The 11,848-nt window shown below is 41.3% G+C and overlaps 1 protein-coding gene across 1 annotated transcript in view; it reads left to right on the top strand.

The window, feature by feature from the left end:
- The first annotated feature begins 209 nt into the window (after positions 1 to 209).
- TDRD9 (tudor domain containing 9) overlaps positions 210 to 11,848 on the top strand; it is a 68,681-nt gene continuing 57,042 nt past the window's right edge. The window contains exons 1-2 of the mRNA XM_054972137.1: positions 210 to 284; positions 4,641 to 4,808. Coding sequence (XP_054828112.1) covers positions 225 to 284; positions 4,641 to 4,808 — 228 coding nt within the window. The 5' untranslated portion in view covers positions 210 to 224. The remainder of the gene's footprint in view (positions 285 to 4,640; positions 4,809 to 11,848) is intronic.

Genomic DNA, 11,848 nt, shown 5'->3' with positions numbered 1-11,848 from the left:
AACTAATGATCATCATAGTTGGTTTTCTAACCAGGGGCCGATATTTTAATTATTTGCGAGCTCTGTTTTAAAACTCATAATGGTTAGCATTAATGTAGGTCCAAACCATGGTTAAGAAATTGTGAAGTTCTGCTTACTAAATGGGGCTGTGGGATTAGCGCAAGCTCCCTTTCTGATTTTTGCTCTCTGTGCATCCTTTTTAGGTGCATGAGCGCACAGAGGAGATGGATTTCTTGCTGTTGGTGGTTCGTAAACTCTTGCGCACCAACTCACGATTTGTGAAGGTAAGTCGGAAATGGATTTTGAACTGGATCGATGATTGATCTGGCCCTCAAGAGTGGTCATGCAAATATCATCAAATCTCATGTGAAACTCGCAGCATTTCAGCTCATCAAGTTCCTTCCTCAAAACTGTATGTGTTGCATCTCGACCAGTTTGTTGGACTGGGATCTGGGAGACCCATGTTCAAATCTCCACTCTGCCATGGAAGCTTGCTGGGTAACCTTGGGCCAGCTGCAATCTCTCAGCCTAACCTAACTTGCAGGGTTGTCGTGGGAGTAAAATGGAGAAGAGGAGGCCAATTGAGAGCCAGTGTGGTGTAGTGGCTAGAGTGATGGACTAGGATCTGAGCGATCCAGGTTTGTTTTCCTGCTCTGCCATGGAAGCTTGCTGGGTGACCTTGGGCCAGTCACGTACACTCAGCCTGACCGGGGTTGGGAGGGGGGAAATGGAGAAGAGAATGATGTAAGCTGCTTTGAGTCCCCATTGGGGAGAAAGGGTGGGGTATAAATGAAGTAAAAATAAATGAAACAAAATAAAATTTTGCACCTCCTTCAGCTCCTTGGTGGAACAGTGGAATAAAAATGTAATAAATAAATGAATGAACTCTGCCTTTTCTCTATGTCCAGCCAGGTAGACACCACATCTGTAATTACCTGGCCAGTGGTTAAAGAGTCCAGACAGACCTTGACCTTCTCTTACTGATGTGATATTAGATAAGCCCTCTTCTGAGAGCTTTTTTAAAAAAAATGATGTGTAAAGCCCACCCTGCAACTTAACCTGCATTCTCTGTTCCTGCTTTGCCGCTTTTGCTACCCTCTGCTGCCAACCATTGCTTGTTCCCTAGCTGAAAAGGGCATCACAGCTGTATCTCAGCCTAATTCAGTAAAGGGGCAAGACTGCTATTGCCCCACTGTGGTCTTTGCGCATTGGAGCCAGCAGTGTTTCAGCAGGAGCCCTTCATGACTCTGTGCGCTTTCTCCTCTAGCATGAATAAAGCTCCTTCTGGATAGCCAGGAACTTTCAGTTTGTTCCTCCTAAAATGGTCCTAAGAGGACTGTATCCATCATTGACTGAGATTGAGGCTTTTGTTACTGAGATGTAAGTGCTATAAAGGACTGGTACAGCGTATAACAACGTCCCAGCCCAGCGTTCCACATCACAGTGTGTTTAATAAAATCCCTGTCTATCAAATGCTGGCAAGAGGCAGGAACCAGACTCAGTAAGCCTCAGGTACTTGGCAAGCGTAAGTGTCTGTCTGACACGCCAATCGGTATGACTGGGCAGCTGTGAATGCAGAAAACGGCCATGAGTGTTTTGTGGCCTGAGACTGGAATGTCGCCGATGTATCTGGGACACTAGATTTGACACTAGAGCGATCACATAGTGCCAGGAAATAGGACACTTGAAAGCCACCTCCAGATTTGGATTTCATGACGCTTCTGGTCTGTAAGCAAGTGACAGACAGAGTCTTACTCCTGCTAATTTTATAACTGTAGTTGCAAGGGTTTTGTATCACAATTTTTTAAAATTAATGTTCTTCTGGTTTTCCACACTGAATAAATATTTATTTTATTACTAATTTACAATCTTTGTACCCCACCGTTCTGCCTGATCACAGCCATTCAGATGGCTAACAACAATTAGAGCAAGCCCAATAAAAATATATCATAAAAATATTTATGATCTTTTCTTCAATTTGTTGTATATATAAAATGCATTCAACTTTTTTTTAAAATGAAGAAATGTGAATAGAGGTACCAAATAGTTTAAGAAAGACTTCCTAACATATTGTTAGGCGTGAGTTGTACTTCACTAGAAGAGCACATGCTTTGCATATTGGAGGTGCCTAATATCTTCAGTTTTTAAAAAGGATCTTGGATAGAGAGAGATTCTTGCAGCTCTGGTGAGCGATGACCAATCTGAATAGACCATACTAAGCTAAATGGATCAGTGATCTGCCTTAGCATGAGGCTGCTTCATAGGTTCCAGACACTATGGTGATGAAGAACGTAAGTTGGGAAGGTACTCCTGATACAAATTTTGCATCTTGGTGACACAGCAAGAAGCAGAGTGGGAAATTAGATGGGAATACAGGACATCCTGTGCCTTCTAGTTGCCTGCTGGGTGGCTTCTGCAAGGGATGGTGGGGGTGGGGGGGAAGAGAAATGCAGCTCTATTGAGCCCTTTATATATACCACCAATCAAGCCTGTTGTATAAACAATGAGCTCTAGAAAACCTGGTGCCCCGGCTATATGTTCGGCCCTCCACACCAAGGCTCCTGTTGCCGCTCAGGCCAACGTATGTGGCTCAGAGGGTAACGGCATGGCTCAGCTGGCTGTTCCCTCAGCCACTGTTGTCCTTGGGGTGGCCTGCACTGTCCCTAGTGCTGCGTAGGCCGGCAGCTGAAGCCCAGGAGGGACCAGCGCGGCTCTGCTGGCTACTCGGTGGGCACTCGGCTGGCACATCTCCCTGTGCCCAGGCCGCCTGGGCCGACAGCCAAGGCCCAAGAGGGGCCAGAGCAGCTCTGCTGGCTGTTCTGGCAGTGGCCTGTGCTCGGGCATCTTCCCCCTGAGGCCCTATGAGCACGGACTCCGTCTCTGGGACCTCGCAGCCAGTTAGGTCCATTGCTAAGACTTACTTTTTATCCTCATGAGTGTGCCTGTGCGGGGATAAAAAGTGAGTCGTTGGCAACACGGTTTGCCTTATGTATGTTAGGATGCTCCTTCCATGGAGGAAATGGAACACACTCTTTATCGTTGCTGTTGTGCTGTACTAGGAGTCCTCAACCTTTTACAATTAAAGAGCCAAACGACATCAAAATTCAGAGCAAGACATCAAGCCAGTATAAAAAATGCCTATTCACATAAGTGAAACTATACATCTTGACATTACTGGTAAAGGGCATGTTGATTAACAACAACCTATAAAGCTTCTGCAGCCCAAATGGTGGTGGTTCCCTAATGCCACTTCTTATTTGCTTATTTGGAAGTGAAGAGGTACCACAAGAACACACAATGAGTAATAAATCTTCACAGGCGCACTATGCGTAATTGTTTTAGTGCAGTCGAATCAGTCTCTGTGTGGTTTGCAGGTTTTTTGCTGGTAACTGGTGTTCTCTCAACTATCCCTCCGTCTTGTCTTACGTTTTCTGTATATGAAGAAGCAGGGGGCTCTCAAGTATTTGGAAGAACATCTCATTTTTCTCTGTATCTCAGTCCCCCATGTACTTTCCCCCCTTCCTTAGAAGCCCTCATAGCCTCTAGCTGCTTCTTTCTGTTCTTCCCACCCACCAGCCAAACTTACTTTTATCTGCTTCTGTCTTCGACTTGTCCACCCCCTGGCTCCTCTCCCTGGGGAAAGTCAAGTCTGACCTGCTCCATCAGAGCATGTGCTTTGCAAGGGATGTTTTTTCCAAGCTCATCCCTGCTCCCCACCCCTGCTTTGCTTTACAGAAACCTGCTCAGTGGGCATTCTTTTCTTAATGCTACAGATGTTGTTTCTGTTATTTGAGGGAGTTTTAATCACTCTTTTCCTCTGTGTGAGTGTGTGAGAGAGCGAGTGTGTGAGAGCGTGAGTGAGTGTGTGAGAGCACAAGTGTGTGTGAGAGAGAGAGAGTGCGTGCACGCGCGCATCTGCTTCCTAAACTACAAGGGCTCCTTTTATCATTTGGGGTGGTTTTTTTTAACTACCTCCATATATTTTTGTTTAGATTTCAGATTTTTCTGGGGCATTTTTCAGATGTGTGGGAAGAGCTTTCTTGTCCAGTCATGGTTTCCAGTCTCAGGATTTAAGCATCCTCAAATCAGGGCCATGACTATTAGTGTATATAAAATTTTAGCTCTGTTTTTGATTGTTTTTAGGATGTATTTTATTATGCTGTTTTTTAGCCACTTTGGTGGCCCTGATTGAGCAGAGAGGTGGGATATAACATTGCAAATAACCTTTTCGCTTCTATCATTTCCCTTTCTGTAAAGCATTTCTCAAAGCCCTTTAGTCCCATAAAAACCCTTGCCTGCTATTCCCATTCCCTTCACATCCTGGTTATTCTAGCATCTTTCCAATATAATTTAATGGAAATATTTCATTTATTTTAAAGAGATGTAATTTGCTTCTTTACCAAGGCATCTTTCATTCTGAAGCCATACATTTCAGACCCCTGTGTTATACCCCAAATTCTCCTTTGAATCCACAAGATACTTTTCTTATTCACTTAAGACATCAAAATTAAGAACCAGGAAGGCAATTCAGATTTTCTTGCTTAGTAGCACTAAACTAGTCCCAGTAGTTCAGGGAATCATTGTAATTCAGGCTTGCTGGTTTCTAAAAATTGTTTAAAATGTTCTCTTCCTTTCAATAGGTGATTCTGATGTCAGCAACCATCAACTGCCAAGAGTTTGCCAACTACTTTGCAATTCCAGTTCGCAACAAACTATATCCCGCCTATGTGTTTGAAGTGGAAGGCAAGCCCCATGCTATTGAAGAATACTATCTTGACGACTTGAAGCCAATTTTGAGTAACATTAGGGTATGGCAAAGAACTACCATGGATTTCTTCATTACCCTTGGTCATTGACTGTCAAAGTATATTGGCCTTTTCCTTCTGCTCTTTATCTTGGAACCACTTCATGGCCTTGCTAGGCAGGAAGGAAGAGCTGCATTGGTTGTCCATCTTTTCCCTTCTTTTCATGTCTTTGATGCATTTAGGTGTTGTGGGCATAATGCATGCATCTTGATCACTTTATTTTAAATGAAAAAACAGTTTTACTGGTTTCTGTGCAAGAGTTGACTGGGAACAGATAAATGGCACTGATGTGTGGTGGGCAGAGAGAGAACATTTTTTCCCCATGGGTTGCCCCAGTAGCTTTGCATTTTGTTGGTTAACCTGGAGCGGGAGAGACTTTGGGGGGTGGGTGGGGAAGAGAAGTTGTTGTAGAACTACAGTAGATATGGAAAGGGTTAAACAATCTCTTTCCCTCTCTGATTTAAATCACCCTCTAGATTGGCTCCAGGTTTCCTAAACTACTGGTAGGAAGTAGTCCCCTCTGTACTTGCTGGTGCTTTTATCAACTTTTGAAATTTTCCAAAATAGTAAAAAGTCCAGTATCACCTTTAAGACTAACCAACTTTATTGTAGCCTAAACTTTCGAGAACTACAGCTCTCTTCGTCAGATCTGACAAAGAGCTGTAGTTCTCGAAAGCTTAGGCTACAATAAAGTTGGTTAGTCGTAAAGTTGCTACTGAACTCTTCTTTTTTTTTTGAAGAATTTTTATTGGATGGGTTTACAAACATAAACATAGAAATTACTATCATAATTCACCCCATTGCATTTTCCCCATCCTTCCCCCCCCCCTTTTCTGGTGACTCCCAGCAGTTTTCCATACCCAACTTAATCTAAAAAGTATATCATATAAATTCTTAAAGTCTATAATAATAATGTAATAATGTAATATATATCTATATTATACCTATCAAATCTCTTTAATTATCTTAACAATCTACACTAACAATATTGCTTATTTTAGTTAAAAATATAAAAATTACATAAGTAACAATAAGTACATATGCTAACTAACTAAAACGAAATTACATACCTACTCCCCTGTAAATATACTATACTAATCCAATAACATATAATAAAATATACCCCTTTTTAAACTTAAGTAAGTTTCCATCTCCCCTACTTCTCTAAAGACCACAATTTCCCCTTCATGTCCCACTTTTTTCCCACATATTTCTTAAATTTTTCCCAGTCTGATTTATAGTCCAGTTCTTCTTGTTCTTTCAATTTCCTTGTTAATTTGTCCATTTCTGCCATATTCAAAACTTTCAAAATCCAATCTTCCATAGATGGTATCTCCTGAGTCTTCCACATCTGTGCATAACACATTCTGGCCGCCGTGATCATATAAAACACCATAACTCTGTCCATTTTATCAAAATCTTCTAGGTTCATACATAATAACAGCAGATGCTACTGAACTCTTTACTATTTTGCAACTACAGTCTAACATGGCTAACTCCTCTGTATCTATGACCATGAAATTTATGTCCCTAGCATGGGGAGGCAGGGGAGGAGAAGAGCTTTTTAAAGATAGAACCACACGAGATTGCTGGGGGAGAGGAACTTTGTAATGGTTTTCTTTCAATCTCAATGGAGAGAGGAATAAGGAATGCGGTCCCTAGTGTGGGAAGGGGGAAGAGCTGGTAGTTCAATTGAAATATATGCAGTACTTAAACTTTCTTATCAAACCTAAACGTATTTTACTGCTTTAACAACATAAAATGCATCATAAGTGTTTTACAAATGGTGCTAAATTCTACTAGGATTTGTAGAATTTACTAGCTACAAGCTACTAATGCTATCTGCTGGCATTGGGCTGATAGTGTGACGTCACTTCCAAGAAAACTTGGAAATGACATTACACTTCTCTAAGAATTGTCAAAAAACTAGGGTTTTTCCAGAAGTTCCTAGAGAAACATGACACCTCATCCAACATTTCCCGGAAATTACATCACACTGTGACCAATGGCTGCCCCATGTCCCTGCCCCCCCCCACAGTACCCCATTGGTTGCCAGGCCTGACAACCCTACACTACCAGTCAGCCCTGTAGCTAGAAGCTTAGAATTTCTCTCTCTCTCTCTCTGTCTTGTAATGAAACTTCCTAAATAAGTATTACTCTCTTTAACTGTCATGCCTCCTAGCACATTTTTAATCAATAAAAACTCTCTCAGCCAGCTACGTATTGGCTAGCATTGAGATGCTGCCTCTACCACTCCTTACCCACAAACATTGGAATGGCAAACCAGGAAATCTTCACTAAACCACAATTTGTTGTGGTGTCTGAATTAGGAGCTCAAACGCACATCGCTGTTTTTGTTTCTTGCTTATGAACTGGGATTCTAAACCAAGATTAGATCTTAATTCAGTCAGGCCTCCCAGTACATGGGATCATTCTGATCAGAAACAAGTAGAGGTTTGCTTCGTTTGATGTCTGAAGTTTGAGAAATCCTCTCAAGTGAATTTCCTGAACCGGGAAGCAGAGGGGTGAGCTTTTGAAAAGGAGCAAACCAGTTTTTCCATAAACTTATTTTTGGCAGCTTTGCTTTTATCTTCAAAATATGGGCTTCTAGCATGCCATGCACGGCTTGTGAAAGGTTCTGATTTATCATGCGTCAAGTATTTTTCTGAGGTTTTTGTGGGAAGGCGGAGTCACAGTTGATTGCTAATTCTCAAGATGCTTTTTGGTTATCTGCAAACTGACAGACTGTATCCTTATCAAAAAACAAAATGTTTCCTAGGCACGGTGTCCTGTTCTTTCTAGTCCTGTTCATTTGTAGAGAGCTTCAAATGAGAGATTTCCCTCTTTTCATCCTTAAAAAAAATCCTCTCTTAAATGGGGTTTAAAATTCTAGATTGTCAGATGGATGCAAATTTATCAGTGATGAGAAGGGACATTGGAACATGAGAAATAGTTGGCTTTTACACTGCCAAGAGATGCATCATCACCAGCTTTTTTACTTAAACACACACACACACACACACACAATCTCTCTCTCTGTGTGTGTGTCTGAAAATCAAAAGAACACTGATAGACACTCCTGTAGCCATTGAAATCTAGATACGTCTTATTTTTAAAAAACCCTACAAAACCTTCTTATTATAACAATTACCTACCAGTGTTCATATAAATGCCAGTGATATGTCATGTACAGTGGGGAAAGAGAGATTATATAATACCTGATGTTTGTGAAAGATTTTTGGCGATGAGGGGCACTAAAAGAGAGCCAGGAAGTTGTCTTTTGATCAGGTTAGATCTGTCAGTTGCATTTTCTTTTCTTTAATCAGTAGCTTGTTACGCCATTCAATCCTCAGTTGTCAAAAATACTCCAAAGTCTTGACCTTTCTGGTTTGTTTTCTTTAAGATTCCACCTATTCCAGTTTTAATCCTCCAATGTTTTTTAAAAAACACCTTCCTACTGTATTTTCATCCCTCTTTCTCCCCTCCGCCCTTCCTGGCTACATCCTTTTTGCTTGCTTAGCAGGGAGGAACAAATGCGATGGTACAGGAGGTTGTGTTTGTACCGTAGGGCAATTCAAGAACACTGAAATACATTGAAGGGGAAAAAGAAATCTTGGGATCCCTCAGACAAAGGAGGCAGAAAACTTTGGGGTTTTGCCATTTTAAACACCATTGAATTGGCTTGTGTGGCAAAAGGTATTGAAAAGCTAGGTGGAGGGTGACTTTGACATCAGTCAGGGAACTGAAGGCCATTGATTGTGTTTTGCTTTTTGTGGTTCCATAATTGTCCTTGAAGGTTTAGGGACTATGCAGAGGGGACAGCTGCAGCTGGTGCTGAGCAGCTGGATCCCATTTTTCAACATCATAATAAGGCAAAAGAGCCATGTCTTGGTACAGTTAGGTCTTGTTCCTTTATTTCTGTTTTTGTAAATACATTACATGGCGGGTTTTCCATTTGAGGACAAAGTTTTTGTAAAAGGATATCGGAAGTGGTTCTTGGAAGTACTATCTACCTTATACAGCTGATTTTTTTTCCTACTGAACGATGTAAAAATTATCCATATCTTTATGCTAAATTTGCTTACAGGGGCAAGATTAACTCTGACAAAACACGAGCCTTGCAAAATAGAATGTCCAAGAGGCGTTCTGGGTGTAATCCAGATGTATGTATTGGTGGATGTAATGGTGGCATTAACAGCATTAAAGTGCAGTAAATAGACTGAATTCTAGAAAATTGTGGATGGATCTCCCACCCCCCACCCCCAGGGGACAAATATATTCACTGAACAAGCAAGTAAGGCTGGAGCTCAGTTTGTTTGGTTTGTGGTCCCTCTTTGTGTCTGGTGGAATAGATGCAGGGAGTGTGTGGGGAAAAGCAAGTTAGCATAGAGGAACCGATCATGTTGGTCTGCATGGCCAAAGACTGGGCCAGCTCCAATATACATTTGCTCACTTCGAAGAAAAAGCGGGACTTCCCGCTAAAACTCAACAAGTCATCCGAGTGTTATAGTTTTGACCTGAGCTTGGTATTTTCTACTGACGCCTGTACTTTGATTCTCAGGTGCCTTCCCTATTGATGCTGATTTAAATCAGCTGTTGAGCTCTAGAGACATGGGCAAGGGCATACTCACTGTTCGTTCTTCACCTATAGCTGTGATTCATTTCTTTGGTTTCTCCACCCGGAGAGCCAGTGTGCTGGGCTAGTTACTGTGCTGGACTAGGATCTGGGAAAACCAGGGTCTGGTTTCCTGTTCTGCCGTAAAAGCTTGCTGGGTAACCTTAGACCTGTCACACACACTCAGCCTAACCCACCTCACAGGGTTTTTGTGAGGATTAAATGGAGGGGAGGAGAGTGATGTAAGCTGCTTTGGTCCCCATTGGCGAGAAAGGCAGGATATAAAAGAAGTAAATAAATGTATAGATAATTTGAAAGTGTTTAAAATAGTTGGAGTTCTCACTTGTACTCAGAAAGTTTTTGGTCTTCCAAAGGACAGCACGGTAATGTATATTCTATGATTCCTGGAGTGTATGTTCATTAGACTCTAGAGGGGTAACTGTGTTAGTTATATAGCAAAAGAGTCCAGTAGCACCTTTAAGATTAACCAACTTTATTGTAGCATAAGCTTTCAAGAGCCACAGCTCGCTTCGTCAGATGCATCTGACAAAGAGAGCTGTGGTTCTTGAAAGCTTATGCTACAATAAAGTTGGTTAGTCTTAAAGGTGCTATTGGATTTTTTTGCTATTTTGCTACTGCAGACTAACCCAGCTAACTCCTCTGGATCGATGTTAGTTCTTACAGCAGCATTAAACCGTGGCCTCAAAATTTATTCATTTTAAATTCTAAACATTCTAGTCTGTTCCTCCTTGGATAATGATTTAGCTGTTGGAAATCCGTTTTGGAATTCATTTTAAAATGAGTGATCTGTGATGATATTAAGTATCTAAATAAAATGGGTATAGCATGAAATTGGGCCTGGTGAGCTGGTGTTGCTTGGAAAAACAAAGTCCTGTCTTCCCAAGCAGTGCGAGGTCTACATAGTGCTTGCGAGCCGCCTTCATCTTTTGCTCAACTTATATTTTGGATGGAAGAAAAGTATGCGGTACAGAAGAAAAAGAAGCAGACCAGCTTCTAAAACTAAACATAGAATGATTCGGCACACGTTGGATAATGCACTTCCCATCCTCTTTATAGAACGGATTTTGTCATGTGCGGAACAAAAAACCCACCTCAAACAATTGATAAAGTGCATTGAAAGTGCATTATCCAACGTGTGCGGAATCAGCCACAGCTGGCAGAGGGGTGTTTGGGAAGGAATAGATAGCAGTTCTTTTTGCAATGTTATTTGTAAGCATTATTACCACGGCCAGATGAAGCTCAGAAACAGGTGGCACTTGTCAAAGTAGGCAAAAAAGACAGTGGTTGAAAAACAGGAAAAGTTTCATCTCTCAGCAATGGCATCTCACCCGACAGTTCCCAGGCAATAGTCAGTGTATTAATTAAAAGTTGTATTTAAAAATAATCTGATCACTCTAGTTCTGGTTAAACAAAACATTAAAGTGATATACACTGAACACTGGCATGAAATCAACCTTACCTAAGGGCACTGTAGATGTCATTGCTGTTCTACCTAAGTTGACTCTGAGAAAATGTTTTAAGTTTCCAAGCTTCTTACCCAAAGCTTGGACAAAAAAAGGAAAGCGGATTTCATTGATTTCCAGATTTGAGAGATTCAGAGGTTACAGGTTATGGCCAACTTATATAGAAATGATTGCATTGGCCAGTCCGTGACTATAATAAACCATCTGGTGCATGCCTTCTAAAAGCAAGATGTACGATGCTACTGAGTATCCCAACGAATAATGGTTACATTTATTCTTGGATTTATTCTGGCCATAAAGCCATTTATTCATAAGTTATCCTTCAAAGCTAGAAACTTGAAGTTAACTAGAACAATGAAAAATGCATGTGTGCAGATTTACCCAAGAACCTAAAAGGAAACTCCCAGGCCTACTGTGTCAAAACCTCTTAAACAGTGATTTAAAGTTAAAACCCACGACAAAGAGTCAACTGGAGAATCCCTCGGTTCAGATCTCCTTTGTAGCTGTGAGTTCATAGTCAAGCTACTCTTATCTCTACCTTGTCTGCCTGATCTGAAAAATAAGAATATTAGTGGCTTACCTCATTAGGTCACGGTGAGGATTACGGAGAACCAAACCAAATGAGAATGGAAAATGCATGACTGATGTTAAAAACTGCAATGTATGTATCCAGTTCCCTTTCTGTGACTACTTTCAATCTAGCAGAGATTACCATATATGGTTTTTAACCCTTCCCCCATAAGCAGCAGACAGTGGAGGAGAGAGAACATGGAAATACAGAAAGGCACATTGTCACATATACATTGAGTTCCATGGAAGGCGGCTGCCATTTTCAGCGGTAGTTGGAAGAAGAGCCAGTTAAGTTGCAGGCAGGTTTCAAACTTAAGCCAAAAGGAAAGGTGGGGTATAAATATTTTAATTGATAAAGAAATAAACTTTGCTTA

The sequence above is a fragment of the Eublepharis macularius genome, chromosome 2 (assembly GCF_028583425.1).
Source record: "Eublepharis macularius isolate TG4126 chromosome 2, MPM_Emac_v1.0, whole genome shotgun sequence".
Taxonomy (NCBI): Eukaryota; Metazoa; Chordata; class Lepidosauria; order Squamata; family Eublepharidae; genus Eublepharis; species Eublepharis macularius.
Note: the sequence above shows the minus strand (reverse complement) of the source record. Positions and strands in the feature narration are given on the sequence as shown.